Below are 20,996 nucleotides of genomic sequence, written 5' to 3'. Positions count from 1 at the left end.
GCTTCTGAAAGAGTTCCCCCTTCAGAGTATTCCCATTATGCAGTGGGACACAAGATTTACTGCTTTGGATCTCTCTCCGTCTGTCTGTCATCGATCCATCCAGATCAGAGTTTAGAATTCACTGTACAGAAGGCAGAATAATCAGTCTTGGCAACACTCACATTTATTGCAACTCGCCACATATAAATGTTTTGACACTGTTCATTTTATAAAAACAAACATTTGAACAACTTTAACCAATGGTCTGTGTACAATATACTCGAGTTATCAGACCTTTATTTTGTAGAAAGTCCTGCAAACCCCAAACGGCAATAATTAACGACTGACCTGAGACCTGTGTTTTAACGGTTTCACCACCAAACATATGGTCGGTACAGAAATGGAAAGCTCATTGTTTGGTGGTATTGGTCATTTTTTGTTATGCACAGTAAAATCTTCAGTAGTCCCTTTTCCAGCAGGGTTGAACCAGTTCCGTTCTTTTTGTCCACACCTAATTGAACCAGTTCAGAGTGTTTACACTGCAAATTAATTGGTTCAGAACCCTAAAAGTTGGTTCGGAACTGGAACCAAAATATAATTGGGTTTTTCTCGCCCTGAACTTGGAACTAAAGTGGGCGTGTCACTATTCTACAGGTTGGAAGATGAAGATGTTAAAAAAAAAAAATGGCAAAAGCAAGCAAAAAAGGGGAAACTGTAACTGCCATTGACAATTGAATTTCCCCGTGAAATGGACACTTCGACCAGTCATATTTGACACATTGATAGCAAGGCCTGGAATCGAACTTGGGGCAACTGGAGACTATTGCTCCCCAGGCGGGCTTTCTAACCATTCAGCTATGCCGCCCCCCAATCACAAGGGTTCCGTTTAAAGCCGTTTGGAAACGCAAGCCGGTTTGCGTCCGGTTCCGTGAAAGCACCAAGGTTCCAAGAATCTAGAACGGAACCAGTTATTTTGGTGAAAAGGGGGCCAGTGTTCATTTAACTCAAGAGTGTACAAATGTATGGTTACATTTGTACACACATTTGTACACCTTGACACATTTTACTGTGGGACATCCTTGACACATTTTACTGTGTTACATTCAAGTAACCTCAAGTAACTGCTGACTCCCAAGAAATGAATGTCAATCAAACTTGTAATAAAGTATCTGAAAGTTTTCAAGTGATGTCAGTGAGTTACACACAAATAGTTGAATTTGATATAGCATTTAAAATGTAGTTTAATTAGATTTTTACGCATACAGTACACGCGCACGCACGCACGCACACGGGAAGGGACGGTTAACCGAAATGTGTCACCAAGCGTTTTAGTTTTAATATTAACAGAATATTAATGGAATAAACCCCTTAAATATAATCTATAATTGTTCCTCATACAATATTTTACAATACCCAATAAAAATAAAAAACATTTGACGAGAAGTAAACTGCCTTACAGAATGAGATATAGACCTAATGCATGTTACAATACACAATGTAAACTGTATGTGTTCAACCACTTAAACCCCAGCATCCGTATTGGGGGGGAAAGCTTTCGCTGAAAATAGCAGATCGACAAGCTCACAACGCGAGCCTGTATTGTAAATGCTGGTATTGTAAATACTGTCTGTGAGCTTGTCGATCTGCTATTTTTGAGTAGCCAACGTATGAATGGATAAAGTGGTTAAAATGATTGTGATGCTGTATTAACTACTTTTTCTGTGGACCCCCTGGAACCCTCACCCAAGGACCCCTTAGGGGTCTCCGGACCCCACTTTGAGAACCACTGATGTAGTCAATGGTCGCATTTCTATAGTGCCTTTATTCAAAGCACTTCATAATGTGCGTTACATTCACCCATTCACACACCCGACGGCAGAGGAAACCAGGCAAGGCACCAACCTGCTCACCAGGAACAGTTATGAGGGTTGGTGTCTTGCTGACACTTTTGACACAAAAGCCAGGAGGAGCCGGGGTTCAAACCGGGAACCTTTTGGGTTTTGGTTCCCAAACAGCCAACCCATGTGGTCACAATGACGTGAGTCTGAATCCTATGTAACTATTTCACCTTTTTTTGTTTTCGTTTTTTTTTTCTCCCGCAAAAAGACAGAAGCACAAATAAATCACAAAATACCCAGTTTGTTTCCAAACCACACAAAACATTAACAGAGTTAAGTCTGTAGTTCCAGGAACCACTTCCTGTTGGTCACTTGCGGTGCCTTCGCTGTCAGGAATGTTGAACTTCTGGTAGTTTTTAAACCAAAACGCCTCTACCGGTTATTTTTCTCTGAAATTCTCAAGGAAATCCCCCTAAAATGGAACGCAGTCTGTTGGAGTTCGGAATGTTTGGTGGAATGACGGCATCTTCATAAAAGGTCAGAGTTCACTGAAGGTTCAGAGCATGAGGCCATCGATCCCTTGGTAAAATGAAAGCCAAGAGAGATGGTCGTTTTAAGGCAGACGGTTTTGGTTTTTGGCGGTAGTCCTTTGTACAGCGAATGGTTGGAGAGGTGGACAGTCTCTGCCTGTTTGTCTCTGTGTGTGTATGTCCTTCTGTCCCGTCACATGGACTTTACAGTATCTCCTACCATGTTTAGGACGAGGGTCACTGGTCTTCCTTGTGGTTTGATTTCTGCTCCTTCTCGTCGTACAAGAGAACCTGTGGACAACAAAAAAAGAAGTTAAATGAGGTGAATTTCTCTGGGAGAAGTATTGAAGCATCAAACTTTCTGTGCCTAAGGGCACACCCAATGGGCAAAATAACATTAGATTTTTGCTGAATGCTCCACCTAGGACAGTGGTTCCAGGGATATTTACCGGCCATTGACCGGTAAAATGTTTAATTGGCCGGTAATTATAAACACCACCGGCCACCGTGGCCGGTTGGGAAAATGCTGTTATTAGGCTATTTTATAATTTAAGCCTATTATTATTATTATTTGCATAAAGTAGTTGGCTACAACTATTACAATCATAATCATTTAAAGTTTATATCATGATCTGGCTGTGTGGTTTAATTCCGACAGCCTGCTCGGCTGCTGCTGTGCGCTGCAGTTATAGAATAGCCTATTCGTTGTACGATGGCGTCGCTGAAAATATCAGAGCTACAAGCTCACAGCACGTCGCAACGTGTATAATGTCGTAACTTGTCGCTAGGGGGCAAGACAATGCAAATATGTCTATAATCAGTCTGCTCATAGGTGGGGTTATGTGTTACCTGTCTCTCTAAGGTCCTGCTGTAGTCAGGGCTGAGGTCTTCCAGGGTCTCAGCTAAAGGTTTGTTGAGGGTCTCGGGGAGAAGCAGACCCAGACAGCCTGCAGACAGGCCACTCAGACAGAACACTGTGAACGGCAAGGAGCTGTGTACGGCACGCTGGAACACACACACAGGTTTGTATCACTATACTTGTGAGGACATCAACATTTTAGGACAGCAATTTCATGAATGCCATATTTACAATTTATTGTATTTTTTTACCGTAAGCCTAAAGATTGCAGATCTACAAGCCCACAACGTGTTACATCAGCAATTTTTTCGGTACTCGACACCAGCGCTCAACTAAGTGTAAATCAGGCATAACTTTAATATCTCGAATATCTAAACCTAGCATCTAAATGTCTAATCCTAACACTAACCTGAATCTTTTTTTCTAATTATAAGCATTATCTCTATACGAATCAGTTTTCAATCACAAAACAACCATTTCTCTTGTGAGGAACAGGAAAATGGTCCTCACAAAGGTGTTTTTTGACTTTTTTTTCCTATTTCTACTATACTTGTGGGGATGTTTGGTCCTCACAAGTATAATAATACGCACACACAGACACACACACACACGCACACAAGACCTCTTCTTTCTTCTTCTTCCTTTCGGCTGTTCCCTTCAGGGGTCGCCACAGAGAATCATCTGCCTTCATCTCACCCTGTCCTCTGCCTCCTCTTCTCTCACACCAACTATACTAACTTCATGTCCTCTTTCACTACATCCATAAATCTCCTCTTTGGTCTTCCTCTAGGCCAGTGGTTCTCAACCTGTGGGTTGGGACCCCACATGATTTCGCCAGCAAAATTAGTTAATAAAGCGTCACAATAATTTTAACTCCTTTTTCCATATTTTATACTTTGGCTATTCAAAAATAACAGATGTACAAGCTCATAGGGTGGCACCGACTGCCGCGCTATGAGCCTGTAGATCTGCCATTTTTGAAAAATCGTGAACATTTGAGCAAATCTTTCAATATATATATTTTAAGCAATTTTTAACTCACATCTTTGCTTCTGGGGGTCCCTGGAACAAAATATTTTTGAGATGGGGGTCCGCGGCCAAATAAATTAAATTTTGGGGGTCCTTGACATGAAAAAGTTTGAGAACCTCTGCTCTAAACCATACAACATAGCTGGTCTCACCACGGTCTCGTACAACGTCCCTTTCATTCCTGCTGATACTTTCCTATCACACATCACACCTGACACTTCTGACCCCAAGTACTTGAGATCAATCTGGAAAGATATACCCGCACACTGCCACTCGCATGTTCAAGAGAGGTTTTCGACCCTAAGTACTTCAAATCCTCCACATTCTTTATCTCTTCTCCCTGTAACCTCACTGTTCCACTTGGGTTATTCTCATTCACACCGATGGACCTGAAATGTTTCGGGTCACATTGAAAGAAATGGATGGGTGTTCCTCCTCCACACACTCTCTTACCATGGAGGGCACAAAGGGAGCTAGAATTCCTCCAACCCGACAGGACATGGAACACACTCCAAGCGCAGCGTTCCTGAAACAAACACACACACACACACACACACACACAGGGATTATTTATTTGATAACAAGTGTGATGTGTCCAGATGTGTACAGGGATGAAGTGTTGAGTGAGCAACTGTTAATCCATTAAGACCGGGAACGCATCTGTGTCATTTTAAGATTTCTTTGGCTAATCAAAAAATAGCAGATCTACAAGCTCATAGCTAACCCTAACCCTATGAGCTTGTAGATCTGCTAAAGACATCTAAAATGACACAGATGCTTTCCCGGCCTTAATGGATTAACAGAGTCAGAGTGGAACTTACTGTACATGGGGATTTGTTTGGTTTGTTTTTACAAAAGGAGGGCTAGTTTTATGATTTATGCATTTTAACTCTCTCAGTGCCACGCCCCGAGATATTCCGAGTTTTTCCCGAGTACCCTCCCTGCCAGCACGAGAAATCCTGAGTTTTTACTTTTGACTGTGGTCGCGCTATTCTGTTTATTTTTCATGATCACTTTCGCTTCCTGACTCCTTCAGACTCATTGGGTTCCCGTTTCTAATTTTTTTCCCGCGGACATTTTCGGCCAGAATAGGGAAAGTCACGGTTTTTCACACGGTATAAAAAACGAACGGAGAGGTCCACGTCTACTCTCTTTGGTCTGGGTGACGATCAGTCATCGTAGTCGTGTATCACATCGTATTTTACCCCGATCACAGATTGTCGAAAACGTCACATCCGTTTTTGACCGGATGTGACGTAGGCCTGTTTGGGAGGGGTGCGAGCGAGTCAGCGAGGTAATCAATGTGTCGATTTGCTGCTCTCTACTGGTAGAACTGTCGTATTTTTGCAGAAGACAAGCTATTTGAAAATTCAATTACAAAATAGCAAAAAAAAAAAAAAAAAAATTGCTGGCACTGGGGGAGTACTTTATGAAAATACTCTTGGCAGTGAAAGAGTTAAAGATGTATTTCAATGTCTTGTTAGCAATGCATTTGTGGTCATATGAAACCGTGGCATTATCGTGTAATTATTAATAGGTCTCTGTCGGGTGGAAACCTCACATGTCCAAACCTATTACTTCTCAGGATTCAAATTCAAAAACAGCAAAAGTAGCAGATCTACAAGTTCAAAACGTGTCGCTTCGCGAGCTTGTAGATCTGCTACTTTTGATACTTTTGTGTGACGCTGTAGTATGATCAAGCGAGGCGTTAATTCACGAGAAAAACACAAAGAGTGAAAATATGGAGATAAGGTTTGTGCAACAAATACACAAATTAATAATAATAATAATAATATTAATAACAACATACCTGATGACGGTAGGGTACAGTTCAGATGTGTAAACGTAGACAATGTTAAACGCTGCACTGACCATTAGTTTCCCTAGCAACGCCAACGACGTCGCACTCAATACACCTACACAAAAACACAAGAACACACTCAGTAACACACCTAGACAACCCACACACACATACAGTAACTGTTACTGGTTGTCTAGGTGTGTTACTGAGTAACACACCTAGACAACCCACACACACATGCGGTAACACACCTACGCAACACATACAATAAGAAGACACTTCACAAGTTATGACAGCGTAATTTTAAACTTTGATACAATAGTATAAAAAGTGCTATTGCAAGATACTTGATACTTGATTCTTTCAATACCACCCAAGCAGTAGAAAAAGGCCTAAGTACACAAAATAGAATAATTTTATAATTTATTTGCTTTACTACATGAGGAAGTCCATAATTAGTATTGAATGGTAGAATGTTTTAATTGCATGCATTTTTATACAATTACACACATCTTCAAGGGGGTTCCTGGCACAAGATAATTTCAGATGGGGGTCCACGGCCAAATACATATTAATGTGGGGGTCCTTAAAGCAGCATTATGTCCTCTTCTACCCCGGATTTCAACCCAGTTTCCTGACGCAAGTGCTGAATGTTTTACCATTGAGCTAATAGAGCCGGCCTGCTTGCTCAGGGGATAAATTGAATCTTGACCATCAGGTCAAAATTGTGTCAGATCCTGTGTCTAGGTGAGACACAATCTGGGAACCCCTCTGACAACCCTTACAGAACAAATTGAACTTAAAATCACATCCAAATATATAACATAAATATTCACACTGAAAGAAACAGTAGGAGAGCTGAGAGGGACACAGTGTAGGAGAGACAGACAGTAGGACAGCTGAGAGGGAGACCGTGTAGGAGAGACAGACAGTAGGACAGCTGAGAGAGACAATGTAGAAGAGACAGACAGTAGGAAAGCTGAGAGGGAGACAGTGTACAGTAGGAGAGACAAGACAGTAGGAAAACATAGGGAGACAGTGTAGGAGAGACAGACAGTAGGAAAGCTGAGAGGGAGACAGTGTACAGTAGGAGAGACAGACAGTAGGAAAACATAGGGAGAGGGAGACAGTGTACAGTAGGAGAGACAGAGCAGACAGTAGGAAAACATAGGGAGACAGCATAGGAGAGACAGACAGAAGGAAAGCTGAGAGGGAGACAGTGTAGGACAGACAGACAGAGAAACAGAGACAGACAGATCTGTATTATCAGGTATAATCATGACGCAGACAGACGGGTAGGTACCTGTATTATCAGGTATAATCACGGTGCAGACAGACAGAACCTGTATTATCAGGTATAATGACGGTGCAGACAGACAGACAGTACCTGTATTATCAGGTATGATGATGGTGCAGACAGACAGATAGACAGACAGTACCTGTATTATCAGGTATAATCACGGGACAGACAGACAGATAGACAGACAGTACCTGTATTATCAGGTATAATCACGGGACAGACAGACAGATAGACAGACAGTACCTGTATTATCAGGTATAATGACGGTGCAGACAGACAGACAGACAGACAGACAGACAGACAGACAGTACCTGTATTATCAGGTATAATGACGGTGCAGAAACAAGCTAAACCTGCCAGACACAGGAAGCTGGCCATGGTCTTCCTCCTTCCTGCCCTGTTGGACACACACATGACACACAGCTGTTATTCCAGGGGTTGTAAGCCATATGTTTTTGTTTCCCAAACACTGGGTCGGGACCCATTTGTAGGCTGCGGACACATTTTTATGGGTTGTGACTTGTGCGTAATTACCGTATTTCCCCAAATAGTATCCCAGCACCAAATTGCGTCCGGGAACCCAATAGCCACCGGTTTGACCCCATTTTGCGTACTAAACGCCGGTCCAAGTAAACGGCGATTATTTGCATTTTCTTAAGCCTAATTTATAGTTTGTTGCATGACGGTGTCGCGCGTCAAAAATAGCAGATCTACAAGCTCACAACGTGTTGTGGATGCAACACTTTGCGCACGACACCTTCATGCAACAAAGTATAAATCAGGCTTCAAGGTAATCCCAAAATGACTCGAATGAAGACGGAAACACATGAAAAAGAACGAAAGTAGGACAGAGCATGGCGGACGCGAGAGAAGTGAGTGACAAGAGAGATGGTGAGGTGTTTGGAGCGACTCGCGGATGGCTTAACCGATTCCTCCAACGTTTTATTTAAAAAGGTAGAGTACCGTAACTAAGATTTATTTTTAGTACCGGTATGGCATTACATTTTTTATCATGGTATTGTTGCACTTCATGTTGCTCTTTGCATACCTCTTGTTTACTCACAGTATCTCGTGCACCACTGGCATGTTGATGCCTTGGCTACCTCTTGTTATATACAGTATCTTGTTGGTTTGCACTGTATGTACCGCATGTATGGATACGGTATGTTTACCTTATAATTTTGCAGTAAAATTCTGCTCGACATTAACGATACGTTAGTAATGTGAGTGTGTGTGTGACTCACCAGTGTTTGTTGATGAAATAGATGCACAGTGGGTACGCAGGGAGCTCCACCAGGCCATACATGGCAACGTTGACATAACGACTTCCTGACGTCTGACTGGCACCCAGTGTTAACCCATAGTACACCAGGCTGCACGCATACCTACATGTAACACACACACACACACACACACACACACACACACAGTTGAGTCCACAGAAAGCATGGCATGAGGTGCGCTTTGGATGTCCTTAGCGCTTACCCGTGTCTTTTCCGGGACAGAATATTGTATATAAAAATATAACGGGATATTTTTATACAACTAGATTCTTTTTTTACTCTAAATTTTTATCCCACGATTTTGTAACCCCTATTTTTTCACCCTAGTGCCAATGCCTAAGTGTGTAATCCTGGGCACTACCTTCCCTCTGCCAACCTAGGGAGGCCAGGGCCGAGCTCATGCCTCCTTCAATGCATGAGAGCCGTCTGACCTTCTTATCACCTGACAGGGGAGAGTTTCCCTGGTTAGACGTAGCGCATGGAAGGAACACGTTATTCCAACCAGTTCCCTTCCCCTCCATCAGGTGCCCCGGCTGGCCAGGGGGAGGCAGTATAGTGACCAGGATTACTGCATGTTTTTTGTGAGGGTACCTACTAGGCCCGTAACGATACAGTAACTGCATCGATGCATCGTTTTGAATTTTCAACGATCTACTATATCGATATGCAAACAGCTAAATATCGTATCGTTTGACTTTGAATCGTATCGAATCGTTTTGCAATGCAAATAATCGTATCGAATCGTTCTGCAATGCAAATAATCAATTATATCAATACTAAGTACTTTTAAGAAGAAGAAAAGAGAAAGAGGGGTTTATATCCAGTATCCAGGTATTTATTTTTCACACAGAATTTTTGGGTAAATAAATAGTTACTATATCGATTTTAAATCATTGAATCGAATCGTATCGTTCTAAATTAACCTGTCCTGTATCGTTCATGTATCGTATCGACTAAATCGCTGAATCGAAACGTATCGTATCGTTCTAAATTAACCTGTATCGTTCATGTATCGTATCGACAACCAAGTATCGTGATACGTATCGAATCGTTGTTAAAACGTATCGTTACACCCCTAGTACCTACCCTAGGAGACACGGGGAGAACATGCAAACTCCACTATACAACTAGATTCTGACAAGTCACGGAAAAGACGCGCTGTGATTGGCCAGTAGTCAGGAAGCTTGCCTTCTCTAAAATGGCGGCCGTGATACAAGTCGCTCCAATGAACTGCAGAGGCCAATGAGGTATCTAGGTGAACCATTCTTTAGCCCCATGGTCACTGAACTAAATATTGGACCCAGAAGCCACACAATCTTCAGAACATTTTGACACTAAAATTGCTTTCTTCAGAGAGACACATAATAGGAGAAAATCAACTTTATTATCTACCTTTCTCTGTCCCAGCAACACTCTCGTGGGATCTACACCAGTATACATAGGACGTTCACGAGATCTGCCGTCAGACGGCGCCCATTTGTATGCATTTCGTGTACCTTTTCGCCTCTAGTGGCTCAAATTGGGATGGCCTATCTTTCTACATCCACCATCTTTGATAGAGCCTATTACAGGGGTCTTCAACGTTTTTCAGGCCAATGACCCCTTAGCTGAGAGAGAGATGAAGCAGGGACCCCCACTACTATAAAATTGTGTTTTAGATTAAACTTTTTCATAGATTTCATAGATAGCTTCATAGACTTGTTTGACAGCACTGTCTTTTTTTAAACTTTGTTTACCACATTATCTTTTCTATTAATATGTTGAATTCATGTTAATGTGTTTTCATACATTTAACCAACTAAACCCTCAATACTAGTAAACTTGGTCTGCTCCTTTTCCCCTCTACACCAAACCTCTTGACCAAAAATAGCCGATCAAGCCAACTACGCCTTGCAGTGTGCTTGTAGATCTGTTCTATTTTTGGCTAATGTTCCCTTCAGAGTAGGGATGCTAAGGTTGAAGTGGTTCATGAAAAAAGAAAAACCTATCATTTGGCCGGCCCCCCCCCTGTAGTAACTTTGAGGACCCCCAGGCTATTAGGGGTCCCGGACCCCCTGTTGCAGACCCAATGGCCTATTACTCATGTACTCACCAGACATACATGAGGACCACGGTCCTCCAGCGCAGCACCGGGTGCAAGTACAGCTGCAGCACCCCGTTGCCACGGTGACCGGGCTTGGAGACCCCCACCCGCTTCAGTCTGAGGTTGGTGACGGTGACGCCGTTCCTCTTCGCAATGTAGCTCAGAACCTAGCATTCCACCACAGAAGAAGAACAAGAAGACTGAACCACCTCTGACTGTTGAGCAGTAGAAGAAGAAGTCTGAAGCCAGATTCATATTTTGTCGTACGACGGTGTCGCGTGCCAAAAAAATAGTAGGTCTACAAGCTCACAACTCGATGTGGATGAGTCGTTTTGAGCTCGTCAATTTGTTCATTTCAGGACACAACGTCATATCGTTGCTGTCGGACAGAAACCATAGTCTCTTATCTTCATATTTAAAAAATGTATTAACGCCCAACTTGATCATACTACAGCGTCAAACAAAAGCATCAAAAGAATAGATCTACAAGCTCGAAACGTGGCGCTAAGCGGCGCGTTTTGAGCTTGTAGATCTGAATCCTGAAAAGTAACGGTTTTGGACAAAGTTTCCACCCGACAGAGACAATGTAATTCATTTGTTTTTAAAAGTCATTCATTAGATTATATAAGATTAGATGACTACTACAACATGATGCAGGGCTATAACATAATATGCATTCATTTAAACAGTAGCCATGCAGTAATGCAGAGCAGAGTGTCACTTTCTTTCCTTTTCCTTATTTTAACGGGACACCGCATATTAACGAACTATACACTGGATTTAGCAAAGATGGTAATTTACATCCAAAGTCTCCACAAAAAAACATAAAAACAAGCAGACAATAGAGTAAATTACATTACACACCTCTTCAGCCTTCTCTGTGTGACCGTGACAATACAACCACCTAGGAGACTCTGGAAGATTACTGGAGGAGAGGAGAGGAGAGGAGAGGAGAGGAGAGGATTTAATCAGACACCAGAAGAAAAAAATAGAACACTCATTTTGATCTGTGTCGTCTCTCTCAACATTAGTTTTTCAGAAAACCTTTAGGTTTAGAACAGTGGTTAACACAAATACATAACATTTTGGGGGTCCTTGTCACGACGACGTTTGAGATTTAGCAGGCATTTGTGGAATCGGCCTCAAGCAAAATGTCACTTTGGTGGAGGTTTTTAAATCAATTGGGAGAATATTGTGGTCTAAATGGGTTAACCACTGTCAACCTGGCGTCTCTACTTTGGGGGCCATGTCATTATAGGCTCCAGCAAACATTTTATATTTTTGTGTGTGGCATCCTGTGTGTGTGTGTGGGGGGGGTTGTGACGTTGGTGTGCGTGTGCACGTGCTCTAGTACTCACACACACAGAAGGAAGAAGAGCAGCCCAGGTGAGTTGGCTACTGAGGCCAGGTCTCTCCACGCTCTGATGTAATAACCCAGCAGTCCAAACAGAGCGATGCCCACCGCAAACACCATGTTGGTCAGAGTACCTGAAACAATTATTTTAACGAAAAATACTTTATTTTATGTATGTACTCTGTATGGTAGAGTATGTTAATACAAAATATTATCTGTCGGGCAGGCGGGAACCTCCAAATATGGAATCTCCAGATTTTAACTTTTTGTGTTTTTTCGTAAATTAACGCCCTACTTGATCACACTACAGCATCACACAAAAGTAGCAGATCTACAAGCTGTGCTTGTAGATCTGCTACTTTTGCAGCCAAGAAGATTGTCAAGACAAATGGAGGTCCATAAAGAGATCATTTGTTGCCCAATACTGCCCTCTAGTGGATGAAATGGTTGAAACTCCATTTACACAAGTGTGGGAAAGGGAGTTTTACTTGTATTGCACATTTCAACAAAAGGGCAATTCAATGTGATTTACACAGAACATCAAGCAAAGGGAACACAATTATAAAATAACAGACACAGTTACAGTGCAGAAGACAGCGGCAAACAGAAAAGTCTTTAGTTGTGTTTTAAAAGAAGTAAGAGTGGCAGCAGACCTGCAGTTTTCTGGGAGTTTGTTCCAGATATGTGGTGCATGAAAACTAAATGCTGCTTCCCCACGTTTATTGTTGGTTTTAGGAACAGAAAGCAGACGAGATGACCTGAGAGATCTGGATGGTTCATGATATCGCTAATATCGCACAAGATCAGAAATGTATTTTGGCCCTAAACCATTCAAAGCTTTATAGACCAACTGTAGTATTTTGAAATCAATTCTTTGACACACAGGGACCCAGTGTAAGGATTTAAGAACTGGATTGCTCCACTTTCTTGGTATTAGTAAGGAGTCGAGTAGCAACGTGCTGAATCAACTGCAGTCATCTGCAGCACATTTTTATGACCCCTGAAGGGCCACACATTTGACACCTGAATTATGTTCAAACTGCATGGGTTTGGTAGACATGGCAGCTTGCCAGAAGGCCTGGGTCTTTGCTTCACAAACAATCATTTTCCGTTACAAAAATGATTTTTTTAACAGCCAAATTGCTAACTCTGGTGTACTTTGAGGTTACAATGAAAACAAATGACGTCTCGGAGGTACCGAGACTAGGGGGGACGATGATTTACGATTCTGTCCCTATCGCAACATAACTCGGACGGCGCTGAGTCGACTGAAGGCGACTTCGCGACGCTCGGCATGGCGACTCTCTCGCCTATGGTCGCTCGGCGGTGCCTCTCGTGGCTCAAGTCACCTTCAGGCGACCCGCCTCCGTGGTGAAACCGAATACACCTTTTTCAATCTGACTGGTTTTCCAAACCTACTGTCACATATACTGTACATACCACTTCAGTTACAGATGGAACGCATTGCATTATGTTATCAATATGGACTCAAGGCAAACTTGTTTCACATTGTACCTTCGAGGACATTGCATTTGTGATTTAGATATGGAGTTCTGAACGTAATACGTACAGTTCATACACACAGTATGAATGGGCCATTACAGTGTGCAAACAACAAAGGTCAAGATGTCTACACATAATGCATGTCTGTCTGTCAACATGTACAGGTCTAATCACATGTATATACACATGTCAACAACACGTATATCGTCTCTGTCGGGTGGAAAACTCACATGTACAAAACTGTTACTTTACAGGATTCAAATTCAAAAACAGCAAAAGTAGCAGATCTACAGTACAAGCTCAGTTTTGAGCTTGTGGATCTGCAACTTTTGATACTATTGTGTGACGCAAACACAAAAATTTAAAACATGGAGATAAGAGGTTTTCTGCCCGACAGCATCGACATGTCTAATCTTATGTACAGACCTGCTGCTACTGTATGTGGACCTACCGATGTGTTACCACTTTTGCACCTTATGTTTAACCTCATGGTCTTATGCTATGTGTATATACTGTATGTAGATATCTTGATTTATTCTCTTTGACATGCTTTGCTTTTGATTTGTCATTTTAGATTTCTTTGGCGATTCAAAAATAGCAGATATACAAGCTCATAGCGCAGAACAGAGTGCCGCGCTATGAGCTTGTAGATCTGCTATTTTAGAAAAATCGAGAAAAATCGCCTATCTACAAGCTCACAACGCCTCGCATTGCGCATTGCGAAGCGTTGTGAGCTTGCAGTTCGGCTATTTTCACAATGTTAAGTGCTTGTCAGGGTGGGGGGGGGGGTCCCCAGTACAGATATGATTATTTTGGGGGGGGTCACGGCCTGAAATGTTTGGGAACCCTTACCATAGAAGACAGGCTGGCTTCTATGGAATCCAAATGACTTGAGAACTTAAATCAATGCGTGTGTGTTTGGACCATTAGATAGACGTCCCTTACCCGTCATGGCCCAGTAGGCCTTGCCGACGTACTCCTGCGTGAGCACGAAGCACACCAGACCGATGCCGCCGTTCATCAGGCCCACTAGCAGGCGGGACGCGGCGAACACCTCGTAGCTGGGAGCCCACGCCGTGGCATAGCCAAACACCACCTCGAAAAAGAGAGCTGACAGAGAGACAGAGAGAGTTTCATCATTTAGTCTCCACTCCTTGGGTGTATATTTTCTCACTGTACATTTAATTGCACATACGTGAAGTTTGTCACCTGCATTTAATTCAATCTGGGAACGCATACTGTGTCATTTTAGATTTTTTGCCATTATTTTATACTTTAGTTTGGGCTATTCAAAAATAGCAGATATACAAGCTACGAGCTTGTAGATCTGCTATTTCTTTGAAAAATCATTTTTACATTTTTAACTCAAATCTTTGCTTCTGGGGATTCTACAAATAACTTCTACACTTTAAAAAAAAAACTTATGTTGCTATAATATCAGTGGTTCTCAAACTTTTTTCATGTCAAGGACCACCCAAAATGATATGCATTTGTCCACGGACCCCCCCCCCCCCCCATTGTTCCAGGGACCCCCAGAAGCAAAGCTTTGAGTTAAAAATGTGTGTGTGTGTGTGTGTGTGTGTGTGTGTGTGTGTGTGTGTGTGTGTGTGTGTGTGTGTGTGTGTGTGTGTGTGTGTGTGTGTGTGTGTGTGTGTGTGTGTGTGTATGTGTGTGTGTATACAGTATGTATGTATGTGTATATAATAACAATATATATACATATATATTATATTCAAAGATTTACAGACATTTACACATCTACAAGCTCATAGCACGGCACTCGGTGCCACGCTATGGGCTTGTATATCTGCTATTTTTGAATAGCCAAAGAATTGAATAGAAAGCAACACTTGCTGCCTCCGTGTGCTGTTTTACGTTTGAACAGATTGAAATGACTTACGGAAATGTTATGGCCACAGTGTTAAAATAAATGTGTTCACCAGGCACTATTTGTAACTCTTTCACTCCATTTCTTATTTATAACGTTATGTTCTTCAAAGGTGGCTTATCAATCATGCATGGCATCATATGATGCTAGCTGTGGTTTTCTCTTGCAGTTTTCTAAGCAAAATGTAGATGAGTAAAGGGGGCACTTGGACTCAGAAATCAGGGAAAGGGGACCAAAAAACGTTCAGAATCACTGTACTAGAAGAACGATTAAACCCAATGTACTTCGTTGACCGGGGTCCCCCAGGAGTCTATAGTTGGGCCCCCTCCTCTTTTTCCTCTACACCAAATATCTTCAGCGAAAATAGCCAATCTACAAGCTCATAATGAGTTGTGACGTGTTGTGAGAATATTTGCCTATTCCGACATGGGTTCATGATGTGCCCAAAACTGGCATTTCTGACATAATTCAATATTACACACATCATTTACAGTACTATGTATCGATAAATCTAACCGAACAGGAAGACGGGCCTGCGTCCAATCCGGTCGGAGAGAGGTCCAAAGACGACATTCCCGATCAGAACTCCGGCGAAGAAGAGCGAGCCGGCGAGGCTGACCTTATAGGCCTGATGCTTGACCAGGTACCACTGAGGAACACATTTGAATTATTTTAGTTGGATCTGCACAAAAAGCCCAATACATGATAGATGCAAACACTGATCAGAAGGTTACATTACAGTCAAACCAGATACAACTGCTGCACATGCATATTAACCCAATCAATCCGGGAACACATCTCTGTCATTTTAGATTTCTTTGGCTATTCAAAAATAGCAGATATACAAGCTCATAGCGTGGCACTCGGTGCTGCGCTATGAGCTTGTACTAGATCTGCTATTTGTGAAACAAAATGTGTTCAAATCTTCGAATATGTTTATTTTTTTAGCGAACATTTGTAAAATATGTTGTTCCAGGGACCCAGAAGCAAAGATTTGAGTTACAAATGTTCGCTTTAAAAATATATATATATTCATATATTTGATTTGCACAAGTTTTCAAGATTTTTCAAAAATAGTAGATCTACAAGCTCATAGCGCGGCACGCGCTATGAGCTTGTATATCTGCTATTTTTGAATAGCCCAAATAAATCTTAAAATGACACAGATGCGTAACACAGTGATGACATACTACTATATACAGTATATATTCCTTAGCGACTTAAGGAAACATGGTCTGACTCTTCTCCAGATAGACACACTGCCCATGATAGCGGCATTTAGCCAACTTTTTTGCATTGGTCTTTTGCAATCCTCCCAATTGCAGGCCACGGAGCACAAGTTTGTGACTCCCAAACACAAAGACAATAAGTTGACAGACAGTTATATCCCAAGGCCATAATACATGCCACCAAAGGCTACACACACACACACATGTTAGTTTATGACAAAAGGAAGGAGGCGATGCATGGATCCAATGACTCCACAGACACACACACAGGGACACGTTAGTTTATGACAAAAGGAAGGAGGCGCTGCATGGATCCAATGACTCCACAGGTGCTCTTTAGTGGAACAGGTACAACACGTATTTTGGCGCTGTCGGGCAGAAACCTCTTTTCTCCATATTTTAGCTTTTTGTGTTTTTTCGTAAATGCACGCCCTACTTGATCATACTACAGCGTCACACAAAAGCATCAAAAGTAGCAGATCCACAAGCTCCAGCTCAGAAAGCGAAGCACCACGTTTTTGAGCTGGCAGATCTGCTATTCTTGCCATTTTTTTATTTCAATCCTGAAAAGTAAAAGTTTTGGACATAGGTTTCCACCCGGCAGGGACAATTTATAAAGACATATATATAGATCCAAGAATACTTGGATCTTGATCCCCCAGTAGTGCAGACAATAAATAAAGGAAAGGACACAACTAAGACACTCTTCAGGACAGGTGAAAAAGTTAATGTAAATGTTTATGTCTCCTTGGCTACACTGAAGGACAAAAAAGACAAAAGATGTTTCTGCACACAGGGAGAGAGAGAGAGAGAGAGAGAGAGAGGGCACAAAGGTCACTTCACAGCTCATAATAACTATCCTTACACAGGACGCTGAACCAGATGTCACACTAACGACTACACCAAAATGTTCACAGAATAACTGTAGGTACTCTTACATTCTTCTTCGTTGACAATCTAGGAAATGGGTCTTCAACAGGGGGTCCAGGACCCCTGGGGGGGGGTCCTCAGAGTTACTACGGGGGGGGGGGGGGGGGGGGTCTCCAAATCTTTGTGTGATAGGAACTACTTCTTTTATTTACATTAACAAATTGAACCCTACCATCCCTATATTCGGAGGGGAACATAGCAAATCAACAATAGCAAAAGTAGCAGATCTACAAGCTCGAAATGCGTCGCTTGTAGATCTGCTACTTTTGATACTTTTGTGTGACGCCGTAGTATGATCAAGTCAAAAATCACAAAAAAGTTACATTATGGAGATAAGAGGTTTCTGCCCGACAGCAGCGTTTTCTTTAATTGCTATGGTTACCTATCCTGGTAAAGGACTCTTATGTACCTGTAGTGTACACACAAGATGTAACAACAAAGAAGAACCTTGAACCTTGAATCTTTGAGCAAGGCAAACAACTGATGTTGTAAAGAAGATGTTTGGATGCCGTCTCTCTCTCTGTGTGTGCGTGCGTGCGTGCGTGTGTGCGCGTGCATGCTTGTGTGTCACCTCTGTCACAATAGACTTGATATCTTCTGTAAAAGTGATGCTCTGACTCAGATCCTGGTTGCTGCTGAGGCTGTCGTCTGATTGGTCGATCTTGTACTCTGGTACTGCTCCCACGAGAACGATCAGCATTGACTGACAGGCCATGTAAACCTACACACGCACACACACACGCATGCATACACACACACACACAGCATCAGGAAGAGAAACAGACAAATTGATTATGTACAAAGAAACAAACATTTTAAACAGGGGTCAATTAGGGCCGTCAAGATTATGAAATTTTACTAGACCATTATTGTCACTCAAATAATTGCGATGAACGATTTGATTGTGTTTCTGTCGTTGGAACATTATGATAACAAAAATCAAATCAAGTCTGTTTAGGCTTCGTAAACAAAAAGCTGCACAGGGCAGATGTGACAAATAAATTACACATTTAATCACTTTATACTTAAAGCTTAAAACGTGTCGCGTGTTTTCAGCTTGTAGATCAGCTATTTCCAATATTTTTGTCATTTTTTACAATGATTTAATATGCAAAAAATGTATTGTGATTATCTCAAATAATTGCGATGTTGGTCACTGGGAGCTGACAACCAGAGTCTTCTACTGTTGTACTGGGAGCTCAGCTGACCTAGCTGTAGTATACAACCCTCGTAGACGTATTTATGATTCTGACGTTTTCAATCTACGAGAGTTGTAGGGTTCACGCCCCATGGAGACCTGGACTTTCTGCACTATGCCCCGCAAAGTACTCCAAACGTGTACAAATTGAAAATAAAGGTGCTTACCTTAAAGCCACAAATGTTAACTACTTCTACGGGGTAGTAGTTTAATGTAATAATCCATATCTTTCAATAAAGAAGTGTTTTAATGCCGTCTGTGGCCGATTCTGTCGGAAGTTCCCAATGGGCGGTAGTGACGGGAAGTGAGGGGGCGCATCCGGTGAAACCCGGAATTACACTAAATGTAAACAGGAAGTAAACGAGGGTGAAAAAATGTCGTTCGGCCACAGACGGCATTAAAACACTTCTTTGTTGAAAGATATGGATTATTACATTAAACTACTACCCCGTAGAAGTAGTTAACATTTGGGGCTTTGAGGTAAGCACCTTTATTTTCAATTTGTACACGTTTGGAGTACTTTGCGGGGCATAGTGCAGGAAGTCCAGGTCTCCATGGGGCGTGAACCCTACAACTCTCGTAGATAGAAAACGTCAGAATCATAAATACGTCTACGAGGGTTGTATACTACAGCTACAGCTGACCAGTACAACCACAGTCTTCTACTGTTGTACTGGGAGCTGACCAGTACAACCACAGTCTAATACAGTTGTACTGGAAGCTGACCAGTAACAACCACAGTCTTCTACTGCTGCACTGGGAGCTGACCAGTACAACCACCACAGTCTTCTACTGTTGTACTGGGAGCTGACCAGTACAACCACCACAGTCTTCTACTGTTGTACTGGGAGCTGACCAGTACAACCACAGTCTTCTACGGTTGGTCAGTGGGATATAAATGACCAGTACAGAATGGCTGTTGTCAGAATTAAAAACAGAACAGATCATCTCTTTTGCAGAAAAGCTGACCGTTAAGCGTTAAAGTGACCGTTGGCCATAAAAGTGACACGTATTGTACTTCACACACTGCATCGTGTCAAAACTAAAAGTTCCTTACTATACTTCGCGGTACGACGGTATCGCGCACCCCCCCCCCACCCCATAAACAGCAGACCCCCCAAGCTGTCAAACGCGAAGCACTGTGAGCTTGCAGATCTGCGTTTTGTTTCCAACACTTACTTACTTACTTCCTCCTCTGCTCTCTCTCTCTCACACACACACACACACACACACACACGCACACACAACAAACCAAACATTCAGCTTCGTTGTGTTTGTTGTTGTTGTTTTCGTACCTGGATCATGACCAGGACCCCTACGGACCTCTTCTGGTAGGACCCGAACTCTCCGACCAGCTTGTAAGCCTCATCTATATCCATAACCAGGACCCGGATCAGCAGACTGGGTCTCTCAGTCTGGAGACTCTCAGGTGGTCTCTGGGCTCATCACCAGTAACCCTTTTAGTTCACACCCAGGGTTGCCAGGTTTTGAGGTTTTGCGAGAGAAATAAGTAAACCAGGTCTATGAAAACAATCCGTGATACCTTTGGTTCAGTTGATTTTCAAAATGAAATGAAAAAAAAAAAAAAATCCCCTCCTTCTTTTTACTTGGTTTTGGAAACAAATGTTTTATTTCTATTCGTTTCTTTTTTTTTCATTTTGAAAATCAACTGAACGAAAGCCAAGGGTTGGATTCCGTAAATGTTATTTTTTCCATTTTCTAAATTTTTTAATAAGCCCAAAAGAAGCCACTAGGCTACGGGCTATTTGAAAATAGCAGATCTGCAAGCTCACAACGCGTCGCATGAAAAACTTTTTTTGTTTGTAATTTTGTAACATTTTTAAAACATTTTAACAATTCGTGTGCAATTTTTTATTTATTTGGACAAATGTATTTGGACAAATACATATTAATCTGAGGGTCTTTGACATGAAAATGTTTGAGACACAACCAAATAAACAACTGATTGATTGATTGATTGATTGATTGATTGATTGATTGATTGAATACTTTATTAGAAGTTTGCAGAAAAAAGCACATGAAAGTACAGTTCAATACAAGGTCAGCTAATAGGAATTGAAAAACCCAAGAAAGCCATTGGCTTGTTTCAATTGGGGTCACTACACTTTAGAAACAAGCCCAAAAAACGCAATCCGCAACCCGCGGAAAAACAAGCACAGCGTAACTTATAA

General features: G+C 42.0%; 1 protein-coding gene across 2 annotated transcripts; it reads right to left on the bottom strand.

Annotated features, from left to right (window-relative positions):
- Window positions 1–61: 61 nt before the first annotated feature.
- Window positions 62–20,267, bottom strand: slc22a15 (solute carrier family 22 member 15). Of its 2 annotated transcripts, none has more exons than XM_080449077.1 (13): window positions 20,100–20,267; window positions 18,178–18,327; window positions 15,964–16,096; window positions 14,505–14,669; window positions 12,061–12,190; window positions 11,567–11,627; window positions 10,712–10,869; window positions 8,581–8,721; window positions 7,635–7,733; window positions 6,046–6,141; window positions 4,689–4,761; window positions 3,197–3,352; window positions 62–2,638 (listed from the first exon to the last, which is right to left on the bottom strand). In XM_080449077.1, exons 1-13 carry the CDS (start codon window positions 20,181–20,183, stop codon window positions 2,585–2,587), a joined length of 1,500 nt encoding a protein of 499 aa, XP_080305203.1. In that variant the 5' UTR covers window positions 20,184–20,267; the 3' UTR covers window positions 62–2,584. The 2 variants fall into 2 exon arrangements, with proteins under 2 accessions (XP_080305203.1, XP_080305204.1); XM_080449078.1 differs by having other exon boundaries at window positions 6,046–6,151; window positions 7,648–7,733.
- Between the last annotated feature and the right edge of the window lie 729 nt (window positions 20,268–20,996).

The sequence above is a fragment of the Gymnoscopelus braueri genome (assembly GCF_963280865.1).
Source record: "Gymnoscopelus braueri genome assembly, chromosome: 14".
NCBI lineage: Eukaryota > Metazoa > Chordata > Actinopteri > Myctophiformes > Myctophidae > Gymnoscopelus > Gymnoscopelus braueri.
The sequence above is the reverse complement of the archived record's forward strand: the minus strand, read 5'-3'. Positions and strand labels throughout refer to the sequence as shown.

What these genes read in the sequence shown, in the direction of transcription:
- slc22a15 (XM_080449077.1), bottom strand. Translation starts at nt 20,183, where the DNA reads ATGGATATAGATGAGGCTTACAAGCTGGTCGGAGAGTTCGGGTCCTAC. An exon ending in GGGTCCTGGTCATGATCCAG is followed by an intron (nt 18,328 to 20,099) that starts GTACGAAAACAA and finishes GTGCGTGTGTAG; the next exon opens with GTTTACATGGCCTGTCAGTC. An exon ending in CTCCCTTTGTGCCCTCCATG is followed by an intron (nt 3,353 to 4,688) that starts GTAAGAGAGTGT and finishes TGTGTGTTCCAG; the next exon opens with CGTGCCGTACACAGCTCCTT.